This window comes from Stegodyphus dumicola, chromosome 3, assembly GCF_044657685.1.
Source record: "Stegodyphus dumicola isolate Sdum_Otavi_A_Nest chromosome 3, ASM4465768v1".
NCBI classification, from domain to species: Eukaryota; Metazoa; Arthropoda; class Arachnida; order Araneae; family Eresidae; genus Stegodyphus; species Stegodyphus dumicola.
This window is the reverse complement of record NC_140770.1, coordinates 91,758,619-91,780,002: the sequence shown is the minus strand read 5'-3', so window position 1 is coordinate 91,780,002 and position 21,384 is coordinate 91,758,619. Positions and strand designations below refer to the sequence as shown.

Here is a 21,384-nt window from a genome sequence, read left to right as displayed (position 1 = left end):
AATAATTCCAAAATTTCTGTGATCAAATCAAAATTTTTCCTTCGCAAACGTGCGTTCTGTGGACCTGAAGTTTAACAATATTCAGCGAATCTACATTAAATTCGCTATAAACGAACTTTCGCTGTTACGTTACAAAGTTAAATTAATATTACCACGTAATACCATTCTACTAAGATTTTTATACGTGTCTGTGCATTTTTCATGCATTTTGGGGGCAGTCTTAAGCTTCCACTTTACTCCTCCTCTTTTGATAGCTTCATTTAGGCAAAAGGACGTTCAATTCTGATATTTCAACTCTTTGCATTTGACAAAAATAAAAAATGAAGATTTAATTCACACCATGAGACAGCTTGATCAAAATGTCATAGATATAAACACAATACTTTATAAGGTATTTCTCCCGCCTTCTTAGCATGCCTTCGTGGTGTAGTGGTCAGCACGCTCGACGCGTTTTCGAGAGGTCCATGGTTCGAGTCCCGGCAAGGGCATTGCTCATTTTTCATCTTTCCTGCTTCGAGATAACCTAATATCTCTAGAGTGGAGCCCGAACTAAAAAGTTGTGAATGATGATTCTTCACTACCAGGCTTTGGCGATTGGATCCCTTAAACCTCAGTCGCCCTTTAAAAGGGGGAATATGTAAGGTATTTCTCCCGCCTTCTTAGCATGTCTTCGTGTTGTAGTGGTCAGAACGCTCGACGCGTATTCGAGAAGTCCGTGGTTCGAGTCTTAGCTAGGGCATTGCTCATTTTTCATCTTCCCTGCTTCGAAATAACCTAATATCTCTACAACTTTAATTTTCGTACCTGTGTCTAAATAAGTCTTCATACAAAGGTAGAAGAATTTACTGCAATTTGATAAATGAATTTCATATTACCAAATTCTGTTATGAAAATTAAGGTAATTTTCTTGCAAAAGGAAACATCTATATTTTCTTATAAAAACTTAATAATACACATTCATAAACTTTTTGAAGGTGAACATGCCGCAAAAAAACTACATTTCAGCTGAATTTGAAAAGACTTGCGAAAACGAGCTAGTATTTTTAGATTATTTTTATGACGCAAGACCTAGGGAATACTTGTTAAGAGAAAAGTTGTGGCTCCGAAGCATTCTACTTTACAGGGCCGTTAATATTAGAGAACCCGCAGGTGGTGCGCAATTCAGCGAAAATAATTGTGCCGAATCCTATTTTTCAGGAAGATAGTTTAAGCTTGTAGCAAAATAAAATCTCTGCAGTTTAAATTGTGCAATATAACATTTTCCTAATAAACAGTAAGAAGACAAGCTTTCTTTTTTTCTATCATACCTTAAATTAAAAAATGTGCGAATGTTGCTATGTAATCTATAGTTCAAAATGTCGTTTAAAAGAATTTGAAAAGCATGCATAGTACAAGGCATATTATTTTAGTCTGCTTCGCCTATACTATATTTTAAAATAAAATTTAATTAAGCATTTACTAAAATTATAAAAAGTGTTACCAAAATTATTACTTTAAAAAGCATTCTAAAGCATTCATTAAAATAGCATTCATTAAAATCTAGTTTATTTTTAAAAAGCATTCATTAAAATCTAGTTTATTGTTTTTGTGAAATTTGTAAATAAAAATTTTTTTAAATGTAATTTAGTGCTAAATATGCAAATTCATATAGATTCCACATAGTTATTATGTATATATATGAATAATGAGCTTAAAAGTACCGTGACAGAATTTATTGTCAGAGAATATAGAAAAGTAAATCAATGCCAACGGAAATTGATGAATTACTGTTAACTACGCAATATTAATGCACTTTCAAACTGTAGCACAAAACTGTAGTTCAAACCGTAGCTATTGACGTTGAAAATTAGCGAAAATTCATTCCAAAGTTTTTGGAAAGGACGTTTTATTACGTCTATACTGCCATTATGCTACAAAACCAAGTATTTATAATCAAACATTTGCCACTGTAAAAATTATCTGCAGCTGCACCGCAGTATTAATTGAAATCCCATAAATTATCAAAGGCCAATAGTCTTGAAGCTCACAGTTGACCATGAGTTTGACAGTCATTGATGCCGTTTGGTTTCACTTAATTTTAACAATTTATCTAAATTTACTGCACTGTCCACTCCAGTGACATGAGTTGATTGCCATTACCAAAATGTACCTCACTAATGATCAACTTATAAATCTTAATATCAACTTATCAACAACTATATAAATCAGCGTTGACATGGTTTTTATGGGCAAAGTTTTGTCTTACGATTTAATTTAATTTTATTCAAATTTATTTCATTACTCCAAACTAATGACAACATTTTGTAGTTTGACCTCCAAGCTCAATCAACTTGCAGGTCACTGGTGACCGGAAGCCTCTAAACGATCACTGATATACTTATCCTCATTTTAATTTTATAATCTGCGCTTTCCCACAACGATGATTCCAAGTGAGTCTAAATCTATAAGTCATCTGTGACCCTGACAGGTACTGAGACCGGCCTCTGAAAGAATACCTGTGCTTCGTTTGAATTTTAAATTAAATGACTAACTAAATTTTTGGCACTTTTCCATATTGGTGACATATAGGTTAACCCAAGTGTGTATTCAGCTTGCGGGTCATTGGTCATCAACAGAGTTTAACTCACATATAAGCTCTGATTTAATTTCAACTTTAAAATACATGTTAATTTATTGTGTTGTCTCATACTGGCGATCCATTAGTAGTGACATTAACTCCTTGTGACTTTTAAGTTGTACGTCACCTTTGATCAACAGCAGTGATTGACGCCGGTCCCCAGTAGCCTTAAAAAACGTCAGTGTCCTTTGATTTGATACTAATTTTTAAATCTATTTAAATTTACTGCATCTCCAAACACCAGTGACTTCTGTGTTAATTGAAAATTAACATCAAGAGGTCAAATTATATCAATATATTATTCATCACATAAATATAGGTCAAGTTATATAAGTAAATAAATATGCTTGATGAACACCAGTATGCTTCATTCATTTATTTGAAGTAGATTAACAAATTATTTAAATTTGATCTATTGTTTCACGGTAGTAACTTACTCATTGACCTCCAGTGACCGTCAAGCTGTAAGTCGCTAGAGACCAAGACCTTTGACGAACACCATTAATCTTAGTTTAAATACACATTTAAATATACTGCATTATTCCACTTGTGACCTATAAGCATATTTCAAATTAACTGTAATTCATACAGATATGTCCCCGATTATCAACAAACTTGACCCGCACAAGTGTCCTTGGATTTAATATTAGTTTAGATACTCGTATCTATCAAAATTTACCTCACGGCCTCATACTGACCACATTTGCATTGACTTCTGTGACTTTCAGACACTGAACTTGACCAACGGCCCTGACGAAAACTCGTGCATTTCGGTTTAATTTTAAATATTCCATGCGCTTATTGCTCCTCTCCACTATGGTAAAGTCTGTGCTGATCACAGGTAATTACAAACATAATACGCAACCGGTGAAAAACGCCTTTGATTATATTATCTTTAGTATAGCTTTGTTTTAATAATGTGTTTAAATGTCAGACTTTTAAGTATATAGTTAACAGTCAATTGACATATAATGTTTTAACATTTACAACAGTGCTTTAAATAAAGAAATATCAAAACGAACAGGTCAATGTAAATTTTAAAATTAGGCCAGAAAAAGAACCTTAATTTGAAGTATATTTTGAATAAATCTCCATCAGTTTCGAGGGCGATTATACACAGGTCTCTCTTCTTCAGGATTAAAAGAAAAGAGATCTGTGTCTAATCGCCCTCGAAATCGATAACGTTTTATTTACAATTACCAACAAATTCAGCAAATTAAGGATGCTTTCTGGGTAATTTTAAATTATAAAATATTTTCCTAATGCCGTATATTCTGTACTTGTCACAGATTTAATTGGTTTAAGTAATTGCAAATGAAAGATAATAACCGTGAAATCACAATTTCTGCAATAATATTCCTACTATATTTATGATGTTAAAATAAATTTATCAACGTGAAAATTAGTATTATAAATTTTTATATGTGTTACAGTTAATTAGAATGAGTAATGGTTATGTAAAATGTTTATTTGTGGCACTTTGTGAGAGAACAAAAAGGTTCCCTAAAGAATTTGGATTATGTGCATTCGAAAACAAAGACTTAAGAAATAAAGTTTTAAATAAAAAAGGAAAAGCCTTAAAATAAAAGACTTAAGTAAAAGGAATACTGAAAAATTTAAGACTGTAAAAATTACATTCATTTAAAAAAAATTTGATATTCAAAATTTGTACTTTAGAATTACTTAATTAATTATAATGGTCAACATTTTATTACTTAACGTTTTTCTTCATTTGCTACTGCTTTAACGCTTTTTCTTTAAAAAGGCCTTTCTGCGGCTACAGATTTTTTCTCTCAAGGGGGGGGATATCCAAGATAAAAAATATGTAAAAGATAAAATATAATTTAAATTAGCAATATCTTCTAAGCACTTAATTTGGTATTTCTTCCTTTCTATTCTAAAAAAAGTAATGCCTTTTTTTCTGAACTGTATCATTTCTAGATTAATCCATTTCATATAACTTACATACGATTGATGATGCAATTGGAACCAAAACTTAAACAGCCAATAATAATTTTACAGCAGTATTAATTATCCAATCAAAACTCAGTCTGAATTAAAATTTCATTCTGAACACAGCACACTTGCTTTCTACGCACCAGCCTAGCTGAACTGCTGCCCTCTTCTTACTGCAAAGTTGTAAAAAATGTTAGCATATTGAAACAGGCACAAGTAGTGCGCCAAGCTGTTTGTGACGGCAACATGCTTTTTAAAATAAAGATGTATATTTAATCTTTCTCGGATGCCAGATTGCTATTCATTATGAGTCCACTTTTCTATGTCATCAATTTTTCTACAACATCAATACTTCTGAGTTTGCTTTTATTACATATATATATATATATATATATATATACACTTTGTACATAAACGTTCTTATGCGGCTTTTTTGTTTAGTTTGGCAACCGTTAGTCGTAAGTATACGCTTCAGTTACAAGAATGTTAAAAGGAAATATATATTCTCATTAAAGTATTTTTTAATGTTAAAAATCGTTTTGGTAAAATATAAGCTATTTAATTTTTTACCGTCCTTAATTTATGCTCATTCTCTAAAAACTTTACTTTTGCAATAAAAATTGGCAAAGATATTTAATTTCAAAATTTGAGATAGCTTTTTAGATCGAGTGTCAAAAAGCAGACTTTATAACTTTCTTTGAGGGTTCGGTTAAAAAATCAATTAGGATAATTCGAAGTCGATTTTTGTTCTCATTACATGTCATTCAGTGATATTCTTTTGCGATTTTCTAATGCGTGACATTCTCCAGTTTATAATTTGTTACATTTGAAATGTATCATACAAGTAATTTATAAGTTTTTGAATTTTAGAACTATGTTATTAATATTCCCACATAGTTTCATAACTTTAAGATCATAATCTAACAGCTAGACAAAATATTCATTCACTAGACATATTTTTTCTGTTAATTGATGCAAATAATGTTTTGAGGTGTCCCATATATATATAATTATATATGCCAATAATCGAAATCTTCCTCTAGTTAAGTACAGCGTGAATTCGATAACAATCGACAGAAAAGATACTCGTTTTGCAGGAGTGGGATGGACTTCCACAGAGACTCCTCAGCTGCCTTCTGTCTAGTATACCGTCATACTGCACGACTGTTAGGGAAAACCATACACCACATGAGACACACTTTATCAGTTTGATACCACGATGTAAATTTTAGACATCCCTGCACTGTAAGATTTATTAATAATCATGCAAACATAAAATTACTTTTTAAAAGAGCACCTCTTTCTCATTTATAAATGTATATTCATAGCAAATTTCATTGAAATCTGTCTATTAGTTTTTCAGAAATTCCATTTAATGTGAAATTTTCTTAATTTTGCACACGAGTCTATAATCTTAATGAACTATTTCACGTTCTGAAATCAATATCTCATCTAAAATTGGAGAATATATGAATATTATTGAAATGCAGTGCAATTAAAATATATTCACCGCGCTTGCGCTAAATATATTTCAGTTTCACTGCATTTGAATGTTTTCACTTACTTTCAACTAGGAAGGCACCTTCTTTACTGTTAATATCTTAACAAAAACAGCTCATTTTCACCTAACAGATACTAAAACAGCTCATTTTAACGTAATCTGAGCAATTTTATTCTTAATCATTGGTTTTATTTTCTTATCATGCTCCGATCCCCTTGAAAACAAATTTAAAAGCAATGAACCTACTTGAAGAAGTACACATTTAAGTATTTATGGGTGTATATTTAGACTGGTACTCTCTTCAGTTGCTTTCATAATTAAAATACTTCTCATGTGCCTTTGTCATTTGTGCTTGCCACTTCGCCGCAGTTTGTGCCAAACTGTTATATAATTTGAAGTAACTTATCGTCTTGGAGAAATCTAAAAATAAAGAGAATTTCTCACTTATTGGACCCATTGATTCCATTTGACACATTTCTACGTCCACCGCCAAGACGTGAATCGGTGGAGTATGGAACGATAAGACAATGTCATTAACTTAACACATATCTAATTTTCATATATCTGTATCATATATCAAAGCTTATGTTCATAATAAAAGCATCTATTACGATGAACTATTTTCAATAAACTGTAACTTCGTTAAAATATTCTGGATCAGTGAGTCATGCTTTCCCCTCGAGACTTGCTTTTAAAACTAAAATAACAAAGCATTTGCTAATTCACCCGATATTTTACCCGCTTGAAAAAATTGTAAAGTAGAAGTTATTCAAATAAAAAAAGGAAAAATAAAAAAAAAATCTGAAAGTTTTTCAGATTTTATATTACCCCAAAGGGGCTTTTTTCAACGTTTTGTGTGTAACCTTTATTTATTAAATATCATGCTCTTTTCACTTAAGCCACATAAAATTCAATTCAACAGCCATATCACAAAACAATTTAAAAAGAGCATATCTTTAGAATTTCTGATACACAATAGCGCGCGCTGGAGGTTTTTTTTTTTTTTTTTTTTTTTTTTTTTTTTTTTTTTGCAGTGTCGCCATTGCTGGCTTTGAAATTGTTGAGTCTATTAATGAAAAATCCGTTAAAGGTTTGCAAAATTTTAAGTAGATAATAAAACAAATTCAAAATTCGGGCTTCCAAGTACCCATGTTCGGTTGGAAGACGTTATTCAAAATCTGATGGCTCTAGGTAACCTTGTTTCTTCACAATGCGAGAAACATTCATGCATTCATGCAGATTCTTCATTATTTAATTTCTTTAAATATAAGATATGGCGATAATATTTGGTGGCAATATTTTGAAAAGTGAATCGAAGCAAAATGCCGTTTTGAAACTAATAGACCTTCTGAGCTAATAATTTATTTTAAAAAAATTCAATATCAACACACATATGAAATCAATTTTACTTTTTTCAATCCTTTATGTTCAAAAAGAAAATTTCAAAATTTATATTTTACTTGGCAAACAACTCATAACAAATTTCCTTAATTTTTTATTACTTGGTTTTAAAGGAATTTGTTTATAATAAAGTTTATATTATGTATGAACTTCTTTCATGTTATCGATGATGACAACTCTTACATCCATGTCGTTGCTAATTACTTTAAAGTGCTAAAGCTGCAGCTTATTAGTTTTTTTTTTTTAATTTCCGCTTTTGCTTAACATTCAGTTTAGTATTACACTTCATAAGTATGAAAACAAAGCGGAGATCTCTGTTTTAGTTGCATTTCGCAGATATTTGCGCTCAACTGATAGCTAGAACTTCTATTGGTCCCCACCCACCTGATTAAAGTTTTGCTTTAAAGGTGTTTTTTTTTTTTTTTAATTTCTTCTTTTCTTTAACTAACTATTTTTTCATTGGTGTTTGCGGATATACCCGTCGCTTTTTCCAACTTAGAAAGGATCCTCAATCCTCTTCTCCAGCTAGAACCTTTTCATTTTTTCTCTACAATAAACTTGAGATTTGTCGTTTAGTCTTTTAAAGTAATAATAATATTATTACCACGTTTTGCGTTAGTTTCAGTTGCAAAGCTTTCAGATACCTCAATACAAACACAATTTCGTTATTCACTAAATCCATACAACTAATCCATAAAACAAATGTCTGGGAAATGCTCTGATGTTATCACGATTTAAAATAAACTGGATATTCCTCTTCCTCAAATTCCTCAATTTAGTCCGTGAAATTTAGAAAAGATGTCTGCTAAATAGTGGCGCCGAAGCGTATTCGCTTTATTTTTATTTGTATATTAACACTTCCACTTTTATCATCCAAAAAGCGCTGCCGGTTCTTTTCAAAGTCTTAAAAATAGTTTTAAAACTTTTCCCCGAAAACACCAGGATACTTATGTAAAAAGGAATAGGAACATTACTTTGTAGATTTTTTTCAATAGGAATACTCAAACATTTTAAAGACTATTTAGCAAACGTTTAGATATTTTTATTTAAATGCAGTGTTGAGTAAACGAAGCATTTGGGCTGCATTCAGTTATTCGAGTCACGAGACTAAAATTTTTGTCACACTTAGTTCAAGCTCCGTCACCACATATTCTACCATATTTCCTCAATTCCAAACTTTTTGAAGCTAAGTGTTGATGGTTTTGAATACGTTCACTGTAGAAAGATTGATTTGCTCATAGCTAAGCTTACCATAACATGTTTTGCTAAAATCGGGACAACTTTTGTTCAAGCCGGGGCAATTTTTAGGAACTAGTCGCAACTGATGATAAATCCTAGAAGAATAAGTATCTATGTTAGAAAAATTTAAATAAAGAAGTTGGTAACAAAAACAACAGTGAATTAATAGAAGTTTTCAATAACTCAATTGAATATATCGTATTATTAAAAATATTATTTGTATTTATCACCAGCGAGAACCTTCCCTAATCATTCTTTGCTACTTTTAATGCCATCGAAAAATTCATTGTAATTTTGTGGTTTTTCTAAAGCTTTTATGGTTCATTCATCTGTTCTGTCTCCTTTTCCAACCATATGATATGCACTATTGAGAATACTCTTTCGACTAGTGCCGATGTGCCTGACATGCTGAAAATGTGTTCTATTATTTTGAGCAAGATTGAGCAAATTTTATTTATATGATTGAAAAGTTGTATCCATGATTTATCACAAATTTTGTTTTACCGAATATTTTAATTAGCTGACCAAATCTTTTGCAGTCGCTACTTCATCAAAAGATTGATCCATGTTTATTGTGTTATTTGCAACAATTTCTATAATTTGTTTCACTTGAAGCTTCAGGTTCAGACCGCGTGATTCACTATTGTTTACCCAAATAAAAGATTCTATTCCACCAAAACTGTTTTCCCGTAGCTCAATGTAAGAAAGACATCTGTCATCATTTTTGGGGAAAATATCTGGACTTAAACCTATATACAAAATATTTAGATTGGAACAATGACTAGAACAGAGGGATATTTTAATTGCCGAATTGCAATTCTAACCTAAGGCAACATTATTTTAACTTCTTGTACATTCGACACATAATTTAACCGAACAGCGGGGACAAAATGGCAAACTCGATGGGTCTCAGAGACCCCACTTTCAAACCGGGACTCTGGTAAGCTTATTCATAGCAAACATACCTTCCTGCAGCGATTGGTTCCTTCTGTATTGTATAATGAATCGGCATAAACCTTGGACAGGGGTAGAACCATAAGTTATGAATGATTGTTTAACACTCTGAATCGGGTGATCTTCGAACCACTGTAAATTTCACTAATCTTTCAGCTGATTGCATCATCCGAATCTTGCCACTTTTTAGGAAAAATCACCAAACATTATTTCGTTTGTATTAGTGGAAATCTCACAAATTGAAAATATTTTACTAGATTTTGAAATTATTATACCTATTACATATGTAGTGTGCATAGATGTTTAAGGAATTTAGAAAATTTCAAAAAAGTGTTTTTTTCGAGGGGTGTTGCTCTATGCTCTTTCTTTTTCAAAACTGGACTGATTGATTCTTGACATCGGTTTGCGTCTTCTCCATACGTGATGAAAATTGCTTCAGCGAATTTCAAATCCTTGCTCTTGCCAACTGTCTCTAAACAGACCATGCAATGTAGCCGTGAATCGTCTTCCAGTTCATTCCAAATATAACCGAATTTCATACATCATACTTTGCGTTTTTTGTGCATACTTTTCCTTCGGAATAGAGGAATCACACATAACTGATTCTTTCGTTTTGTGCCGTCTGACTTGTTAATTTTGAGTGAGCATATGGAAAGAAGCAAATAAAGATTTTTAAAAGGACGCAAACCTTGTTAATTTTTCAAACAACTAAAATCACTATTTTTAGAAAACAAATGCGCACTATACTTTAAAATGTATAAATATGCATATCTTCTAAAGTTCTGTATTTCATTGCAGCTCTTTGAAACTCGTCTACATTTTTTCGGTTAATCCTCATCTGGGTCCTCTACAAATTTGCTTAGGACGAATGGTCATCGACATCGTAAAATTCTTCTTCGTGTACAGTTTAGTGCTCTTCGCATTCGCTTGCGGAATGAACCAACTTCTGTGGTATTATTCAGACATGGAAAAAAAGGCATGTTTTGAAAAACCTGAATCATCGACAGTGCAGTCTGGAGCTTGCCATAACTGGAGAAGATTTTCCAAGTAAGTATTTTCAAGACTTTCCTTTTCTGGGGGTGAGGAGGAGGGGGTAATGAATGGAAAAGCTTATCTTTTTTTTTCCTCATAGAAACGCGTCTTGAATGAGGCAGATTAGAAAACCAAATCTATGACAAATATCCTTTCCATGAATTGAACGTGTATGCTTCGTATCTGTGGCGCCTAACCTTCGCATATATTGAGCAAATTTTAAAAAAACCAGTCAGATTGTTAAATATTATAAAATTTACAATTTTCTTGGGTATCATAAAGTGTAACCAAACTTTACGTAGACGGGCGGCGAATTATCCCTAAGGCTAATATAACAACTGAAACTTGTAAAAGATCCTTTAAACTAAGGAACACCTGGTGCTTACAATTCGGTCAACCACTTGTCGCGAGATAATATAAAGTAGCAGTTAATCAAATGTAAAATTTAATTAATAAAGTTAGTAGCCAAAGGCTACACAGATCTATTAGCGCGAAGTTTGCACAAAGCTTAACTGAAGTGGATATTCAACTATTGGCAACTATAATGCAAGGCCGAAGAGTACAAATCTTATCTACTGTAGGAACTTAGTAACGTGTCCTCGAGAGACATATCACACCCTGTCTTTATCTAAAAACCTCACCTTGAATACAAAACATAAAATAACTGGTTAATTCACATAAACGAACCTTACAATATTTTAGTGCATGTAAATTTAATTCATTTATTTCATACTAGCATTGAAACTTTGGTGGGGATAAGTACATTCAGTGCTGTATAATAAATTTAATTTCCTTTTTACACAATATTTATCATTTACTCCAAGTAAACACATTTGGGTCGCCTTTTTTTTCCCGCATAAAATATTTTACTCGCTATTAGATAATTTCAAGCAAACGTTTCCCATTTTTGCAATATTCAAATACGACAGTGCAACAGTCGACAGCAAGCTAGCAGTAGAGAGACACAGAAAAGGAATGTGTTCAACTGTCTGATGAAGTAACACGTCTTCCAGCTGTTCAAGCCAGTAATATTAGCAGTAGATCCAGATTCTATTTCTTAAAATTCCTCATAGAATTTGAGGCCATTCTCTTGTAAAATGGGTCTTAATTTTTTTCTCTCTAAATTAAAAATAAAGTGCCTCAATCAGTTTGTCGTAGTCGCCACTTTTCACAGGTTTACTTTCCTTTCATCAGTATATTATCTTTACACGCACTTAGTTTGGATTTCGAGCCTTTTTTGTTTGTACCTTATAAGGTATTTTCTCCCTCCTTCCAGCATGCCTTCGTGGTGCAACGGTTGCACACATGGCGCGTATTCAAGAGGTCTAGCTTCGAGTCCCAGCGAGGGCATTGCTCATTTTTCATGTCTCCAGCATCATGAAACCTAATGAATCTGTAAACGGGGCCCGAATTAAAAGGTGGTGGACGATAACTGCCACCACCAGAATTTAGCAACTGGGTCCCTTCATCCTCAGTTCCCCTTCAGAAGGGGGAATACATAAAGCATTTCCTCCCTCCCTCCTTCCAGCATGCCTTTGTGATGTAACGGTAGCAAATTCGGCACTTATTCTAGAGGTCCAAACAAGGGCTTTGTTCATTTTTCATGTTTTCAGCATAAAAAAAAAATTGTCCAAACCCTGAATCCATGGCAATTTTATTAATACTTTCTTTTTGTCCAGCCTTTTTAAAGATTCCAATTTCCTTCCAACTGTCATGTTAATTTGCTTTCTTCTCATTTGACATTTTCACTTGCGCATGCAACATAACACAACACTTCTAAACCTAGGTATAAATTGAGAATCTATAATAAATAAATGTAATAAATAAATTATAACAGAATATGGAAACCTGCGGACTTTCATATGCAAAAAGATGTACTATAAGTATAGTAATAGTATAATTAAAATGTACCTATATTGTTTAACCTTATAGGCGATGTTAGAAACAGTCTAACTATTAATAGACTACTAGATTACTTCATCAGATTACTGCTGGTCTGTTTAACCATCGTAAATTATTTAGAAAATAAATAAGTAACCTGGAGTTATACAAAATATCGAGATATCAAAAGGAAAGTAACGGAATTCCATTGCAAATAATTATTCAAATGACATCTACATATTACTACCCTTGACGTTGTTGAAATAGGCCGTCTTTATTTTAAAATTGACAACGCGGTACATGAATGCAGTGCAGGTATGTATGAGATTATTTTTCTTTAAATTGTCATAAATCTTATGCGAACTTTAGATTACCTTAGGATAAAACGAAAAGCAAATGAATTCAGTTTAGACATGCGATTAAGTGTTAATGAACCTAAAGATTGTCACAAAGGGAGTTTAATGCAGGCTGGAAAGTATAATAGGCATTTACTTCTTGATAGACAGTAATAAGATAAATCATTTTTATTTTACGAGAGTTCAGAATTCTTCTAGAAAAGGAAACAAATAGTGATTGATTTAAACAAATATCAGGCTATCGGATCTTTGTGATTACTTCGATATTTTATTATTATAACATTTTTAATGAACATGTATACCGCATTTCTACATCAGTACTTTTCTTTCACGGTATCCAAGAACCATAGGGTAATTCACTACTTTCCATCACTGATAGTTAGCTTAAATAAATGATAGCTTTAAAATGACCTCCTTGGCAAAAGACCAAAATCATTTGAAATCATCAACCGAGTTTGAGAGGATTCACTATATTTCGATAAAAATATATTTCAAATTGTAGACTCATTAGGTTATTTTGAAGCAGTAGATGTCAAAAATGTACAATGCCCTCCCCGAAACTCGAACCTGTACCTCTCGAACACGCGCTACCGTTACACCACTAAGACATGCTGGAAAGAGGGAGAAAATACCTTATGTACTTTCTTCTTTTAAAAGGAGACTGGCGATGAGAAGACCCAATCGACAAATCCAAGTGGTGACAACTTAACGTCCAGCAATTTTTAGTTCGAGCACCGCTATAGAGTAATTAGTTTTTTTTTTTTTTTTGTTTGTTTGTTTGTTTGTTTTAAAACAGTAGACGTGAAAAATGAAAAATCCCATCCTCGCGGGGCTACAACCTGGACCTCTGGAATACGCGCTGAGTGTGCTACCGTTAGACCACGAAGGTATGCTGGAAGGAGAGAGAAAATACCTTATGGGTTTATAACTTTATCCAGTAATTCCTTATTTCAAATGCGACTTCAGTAGAGACTTAAGCAGCAATTCCTTAGATGTCTACTCCCATTTAAAATCTAAACCAAAATAGTGACAAATAACCATAATGTAAGATGAGTACATAACCATGCCTCGCTGGCATTCTATATTACGCATACACATGGAGTTAAATTTTATATTAATGTATGCAGCCCGGAAGTAAATATATCAATTGTAGGTATGCATTAAATAAATAACTTTACCGTGCAATGATTAGATTAAATCTTTTCCCTTTGTGCACCACATTAAGATTTACTTTAAGTAAAGATAGCTCAGATCCACAATCTTGTTTGCACACGATTTTAAAAAGCTTTCAGGGAGATGCAGTATCGTTTCCAACTTATATAAATTTTATTAAAGTTTAAAGGTCTTGCATGTAGAAAATATCACATAATAAATAGTAATTCATGTATTTTTCTTTGAAATTTTGCATACATTAATATTTAAAACCTCGGATAAGATACAAACTTTGGCGTCGATATTTCTAATTTAATGTACCTGCATAGAATTCTAACTCCTAAATCCAATTTCTTGTCTCTCCTACAGACAAAAGAATATTTTTTCTTCATTCTGATTTCGAAACATCCTTTCCTTTGCGTTTGCCTTTTAGCAGGAAAAAAATTACTAGGTTTGCATTTGCATAAAAAGAGACTTGGTTCAGTTCGGTATTGCATAAGTATTCAGAGAAAGACTCGTCAGCGTTAGACTATCCATTGGGGAAAAGAAAAGAACTATATGAGTCTGCAGCCTAAAAGAAAGTGATACACTTTCAGGAGGTTCGGATTCTTCCAATCAGCGTTTGCTTCTTTTAATCTTGAAGCGAGATTCAAAAATAGTGCAAAATATTCCTTAAAATGTATGCAATGTTATTTGGTTAAAGCGTAAGTATTTTTAAATGAGTTGAGAATACCAAGTTTCTTAAATTATACAATTATTTGTAACATTTTTTAAACTGTTATAGTATGCTGTAATGTAGTTTTTCTTCCTATACAGGACTCTGTTATAATCAAAATATAATAAGTCTAAGAAAAGGATAATTACTTTCGTATTTTTTTATTATGACAAAGCACACAAGGGTTTCAGCCTAATTGTGGTGACTTCGTGGAGGACTTACTAGGAAACAATAACTGGTATTTACGTTACGGAAGGGAAAACCATAAGAACATTCATGCAACCAGCCCGTTCGCAAGTCTACGAATCGGGTCTAATTATCAATTCCAATAATATTTCCAATAGATGGGTTACCATTAGCCCACTTGTAACCCATCTTCATAAGACTTTAGAAATTTCGAAAGCTTTTTAATCTTTGAGATCTAGTGAATTTGATAATTTCAAGGACTGAAATCAATTTTTCTGATACCCACTGCATCCTTTATTCTGAGATTATATGTATATGAATTGGAGTTTCAGTAAAATGAGATTAATTTTTATATTTTTATTATCTTGTACATGATTTTATATTTTTAATACCTTGTATATCTTGCATTTTTAGTTCTCGAGTTTGTACTTGTAGGATCCTTTTTTTAATTTTGAATTGTTTAGATACGGTGTTAAACCTCTTATACAAGGATGCAATATTGAATAGTGTTGAGGAATTGCCTTACTTTGACACTAATTTTCTTTTAAATTTAGATGCTTTAAATTTACATATATATATATATATATACATCTGTACATAGATAGATAAATATAAGTTTTGTTAATTCACATTAGACAGATTCACTTTGAAAGATAAATATCTTACATTTTGCCGAATGGCAGCAGACTGAAATGAAAAGTGAAGCGATACATTTATAGTGATTCGTCACAAAATCCCATTTAAAGATTAATATTTCCTTTTGAGCTATAAATAGTATGTAAATTGTAGAAAAAAAGTTTTAAGTTATAATTTTTTTTAATTAAATTGATAGAAGTAATTTAATTTTTTGAAGTGAACGTAAAATAAATTTTAAGTAAAAAGGAGCTTTGTGGATTATGAGAATTAGAAATATTTTGAAAAGAAAAAAAATGAGTAACAGTAAAACGTTTTCATCTTTTTGACTTATAATAGGACTGAAATAGAAATGCTTGTTTATTAGTAACAGAGATAGGGGGCTATTTACAAATTTAAATGTATATTTACAGTTTTTGCGCATCCAGTAAATGTCTCCAAATTTTATTTTAGTCAGTCGTCTCGCAAGTAAAAGTAAAAATTAAAACAATTTAATGTGTAATATTTGGAGATTTAAATTAATTAAGAGGAATTTTATTATTACATTTCTTCAGCAGCAGGGCAAATATTTTTAATTCTCGGGATTTGGTTGATAATGGTGTTAGCAATTACTTGGTTAAAAATATTGGAATTCCAATGCATGAGTTTAATGGTAGAAAAGTTAAAAAGTTCGCCTTCTTTTATCAAAATGTTTAATTGGTTGGTTGGTTAATTGACTTTTAATGGCACAAAACCTTGAAGGTTATTATGCGCCAGACGAATGGTAAATAAAATCCAAAATGTACAAACACACTGTATCAGATGAATTGTTGAAATGAACCTGTAATGCTGCTGAAGGCATGGAGAAATGCTCTAGCAACAGGTAGAGCAGGATAAAAGATAAAAACTTTAAATCATATGGTAAAATGAGATATCTTTTAAAAAATTTACGAGGTTCGTGTGAGGGTTTCTTCCAATGAGATCTGTCAAGTTAACATTTGTAGGGTTAAAATGATATTCACGTTTCGGACTAAAAGCAGTACAGTAGGTTAAAAATGTTTAATTGAATTTAAAGGTAAGGTAATAATTTCATCAGTATTGAAATTGCTTTTATTAAGCTTTTAATAGTTCGGCTAAATATTATTAGTTTCAGTTAACACATAATTACTGAAAATGATAAGGCCATCAATGTATCTAAAAGTAAATTTTTTCATTAATTTCATTAATTAATTTTTTCATTAATTAAACCATTAAATTTTTCTTTAAATTGAACTCTTATATAAAAAGAAGTAGATTTCAGATTGAAGTAGAATAACTTGTGCCCATGGGAATGCCGTTAGGCTGTAGGAAAGCTTTATTTCTGAATTTGATCAAATTATGGAAAAGTGAACGTTTAAGTTAGCTAATTCATTTTTCAAGATTACGCATGTTTCTTTGTGCCAGAAATAATTCGTAAAAACTAATATAAATTTCTTTTAATGAAAGAGAACTGAATAAGTTTTAAAAATCATAACTGTTAATATCAGTAATGTAATCATTTTTAAAGGTTTTAATATTTTTTTATTATTTTTAATAATCTAGTAATGATTAGGAGGTAAATTGGAGTCACAGACTAAGAGAAAACAAACTTTTTTAAAAAACAGTTTCAAAAAATTACTCGATTCAATTTTTTATTAAATATTATTTTTTTAATTGCACTAGCTGGACTTAATAAATAAAATCATTACATACTCTTTTATTTTATGACAACTGTTTTAGGCGGTATACTGCACAAGCAACTAGTGTTTAAAGAACTAATAAAGCTAACATAATACAAAATATATGTCAACCCCTTAACATTCTATCGGGAGATCTAAAGATATGCTGTTTTTAAATATTTTGTGGTTTTCCTGTTGAATGTCATTTTATGTGCGTAAGTGCGAAGAAGGTAGTATTTATTAAATAAAGTTAGCTCATAAAAATAAATTAGAAAAAAAAATATTAGCCGTCTTTCTAAGAAAACTGAATTATGATATGATGAACTAAGAAAGACTGCAAAAAATCTGCATACTGCACCGGGAATCCTAAACATATGCTGCAGCGTTTAAAAATTTTGTGATTTTGTTGTTGAATTCTTTGTGGCATAACTGAGAAGAAAACGATGTTTAATACTAGCTAAAAAGGTGGGAAATAGGTTAACAGTAGTGAGTGTAAGACAGGCTAGTAGACTGAAAACTCAGCGAGAGCGTAAAAAACCTTAACAAACCATTTTGGGCCACCGTCAAAATTTGAAAGTTTTCAGAATTTTTTTTATTCTTTTCGTTCTGATAGAGCCTCACCGTCATTTTAAACCTTAATGGGTTAGACTACTTAAACGACCAATGTAAATAATTCATTTACTTGATTTGTTCATTAAATATAAAAATGTTTTTTACTTAATTAAATTGTTTATTGAATTATTCTGAAACATGGCTTTGCAGAAAAACTTTCTGGCGGCACCAGTTCTTATATAATGAGATATTATGAGAAATGTTATACTTCGTCTTTTGCCTTTGGATTATTTTCTTTAGAAACAGTGCTTTATTATGCGCCATTGTCAAAAATCATCATTTTCAAAAGCAATATACACATTAAAATACAACATTTTTATTTTTACGAAACAAGACTCGATTAACCACATATTAATTTTTAAAAATGTGCAGTCGTATGATTCCGGCTCAGTTACCTAGGATAAATGAGTTTCTGTTATAGCAAGAAATGAATAAAAATATAAAACTAAGCACCGGTAAGTATATGTTATCTCTCTTCTGATGCTTTGTTAAGTAAATCATTATACAACACACATATATATCCTACAGCACATTGATTAATCGCCCGTTTTACGTAAAATTATATGTACCCATTTGTTACGGTCAACATATAAGAATCTTTAAACTATCCCCATTATTTGCTCAGGAATAAATTTTATCTCTACATATCTCTGCCTTACATGTCATTAGAGAAAGAACTGGCGAAAAAGAATAACACATTTATCTTGTAGTGCATTCATTCCCTTTGCGACCACTGATCATAAAAACTGCCACATGTAAGTAATGACAAAAGTTGAAGGATCTAAACAAACATCCCCCAGTTACCTAAGCAAACTAATTCATTTTCTTCACAGAGTATCGTGTTGACACGCTGCTTCTGTCCGCGCAGTGGAAGAAGTGTCATTAATTGAAGAGCAAGAAGATACCTGAAATTAGCAAGGAAATATTTGACACTAGTAATCTTCCGTGTTTCTGATACTGTCACGACAAAAATTGCTGAGCAAACATTTCGCTGATGAATTGTGTGTAGTTAAAATTAAGAGTATTAAGTTTGTATTGAGCTCTTTTAGGGTTCAAATATGTCGCCTACGGATGAAGATGAGACTACGGAAATTTGAAACAATGTAAACGATCAATTTTTTATATATTCTATTTTTCTAAACTCTTTTCCTGCTGTTCAAACTCACCCGGAAAGAGAAACCTCCATCAGAAATGTACGCAGATATATTGACTTTGTTTATGAAATGAAATTGATTATTTTGGCTTGACCTACTTTATTGAATTTTGGTTTCCCGTGAAATAACTGCTAGTTATATTTAATCTAGAAGCTACAGGTTTATTACATAATATAGTCCATATTTTAAAAAAATTTAATCCTTGTTCAAAATTGTTCAATTTCATTTCTGCGATGATAAATAACTTTAAATTGACTGTACTCCCTAATGGCCAATCATAAAGATTATCTATCTGATTTAGCGAGTTTATCCCTCCGTGCAAGTGTTTAACTCTTACACAAAACACGGCGGTAAATTTAAAATTAAACAGATGTGTATTAACCACTCCCGGTGTTTCACAAACTTCAAATATAAAACGGATTAAAACATAGGCATCGTATTATATAAAAATTCACAATATGAGGCTACTTGCCCTAATTCTAAGGTTTCGGCTAAATGTATAGTAATCTTAACTCTCACAAATGAAAGCACTTGGGTCGGGTGAACTGTACCTATAAATTCTTAAAATAAGTTACCAAGCAGAGCCACTAACTCTCGATACCAGGTTCACAGTTACCTCACAAAATCTTACGCAGGTAACATACGGCAGCGACGCGCATCTTAATTTAACATCACAGTAATTTCGAGAAATGGAAGGTACTCGAGATTTCTCGGCAGTTGGGGAAAACTATCTAAGCCCGGAGAGAGAGCATCAGCTCTCAGTTTTTCGGTTCAGAGTAGAGCGCAGAGTAATAAGAGATCTCCGTGCGAGCTTCGCTCTTTCGATTCGCTTTGCATTGCGTTGTGTTTAACTTTTAGTTTTAAGTGGTAACTATTGATTGTGCTCTGTTATCCTGAAAAGAGCTGTACGAGTACTTTCGTGAAAAGTTCCAGAAGTGTAAAGCGTTTTTTGGCTGGAAGGAGGGGAAATAAATTCTATCAAGCTACTTCGGTTCTGTCTGCATTCAATCCTTTGCGAATCCCCAAGTACACAACAATAGCTTTTGCTGTAAATTTGATTATGGTGGAAGCGTTTTAGAACCGGCGAAGTGTTTTAAAGTATTTAATATATTTATTATTATAACTAATGTAATAACTTAATAGCCTCTTATTATAATTAATATAATAACTTCATAACAGCGCCTCAAACCGAATTCCGTTTGAGCATTTCAAAAAATTTTATTAGAATTTGTAATGACAAGTTCCAAACACCAGTACCAGTGCTGCAAACAAAACTAATATACTATTTTCCTTTCGACTTGTGTGGTCTTAGGAATAACAACTAGCGAAAGCTTTACAACTGTTAGAACAAAATTATTCATCATCTTACATAATCCTCGAAAGAAAAGAGGGGAAAAGTCAGAAAAGTTAACCTCTTCTGAGAGCAGGGAAACTATTACTTCTAATCAGTTTAGTAGTGAAGATGACATAAAGTTGCATGGAATTGATTCAAATTTCTACTTGATTTACTACATAAAAAAGCAACGAGACAAAATGGTTAGTTAGAAATTATCATCCCACTTAACTTTCCCTGAGGGAAGGGAAAGAAATGAAATCAATGTTATGCGCGGGAAAAAACAATGTATTACAATCAATGCATGAGGCAAAACTATAGAAAATAAGCATTGATACTTGATCAACACGGGCTATAAAATTTAACAACCGTAAAGATCTTAACTAGTTTTTATTTATTAGTTAATTATTTTTTAACATGTACTGAAGTCTACTCTGACTTCACTTCTCGGAAGCTGCTAATACATTGAGATTTAAATCAGCAGGATTTAAAAAATAGATAAATAAAAATAATTCTCAGCGGTTGTCGCACAGACGGTATAATGGTTAGGGAAGCCTAAGAGCCCGGGTTAGACTCCCGAAGATGGCATGGATGTTAATAAATGCATAGTGTCGGTGCGCATGTCGGCACTTTAAATGTGCGGCGAACCGAAAGTCTTCTCGTGTGGATTGATGGCAGGGAAGAGGGGGGGAGGCTCTCGGATCTTCCCTGGGATGCTCTCCCACAAAATTAGGGGTGGAAAATAGAAGTCCATCCTCTCTTCGGACAAGGCTCTAACAACCATTGTTCCATGTAATATGTCGTTGTTGTTGCTTATGCTCACTTGTCTGACGTGGTCAGCCCAAGCCCACGAAATTCCTCGTGGCAAGAAGCGCAACATTCCTCCTGTCGTTGACAACAGCCTTGAGCACCTAATAGGTGACAGTGCGATTTGTCTCAGTTCCGCCCCCAATTTTGATTCCCACCTCAGTTTGGCCCTTCGGTAC

General features: G+C 32.3%; 1 protein-coding gene across 1 annotated transcript in view; it reads left to right on the top strand.

The window, feature by feature from the left end:
* Positions 1 to 21,384, top strand: part of LOC118196742 (transient receptor potential-gamma protein-like) — a 712,826-nt gene that overhangs the window by 646,494 nt on the left and 44,948 nt on the right. Inside the window, exon 11 of the mRNA XM_085813073.1 lies at positions 10,467 to 10,715. Within this exon, the coding sequence (XP_085669199.1) occupies positions 10,467 to 10,715 (249 nt within the window). The remainder of the gene's footprint in view (positions 1 to 10,466; positions 10,716 to 21,384) is intronic.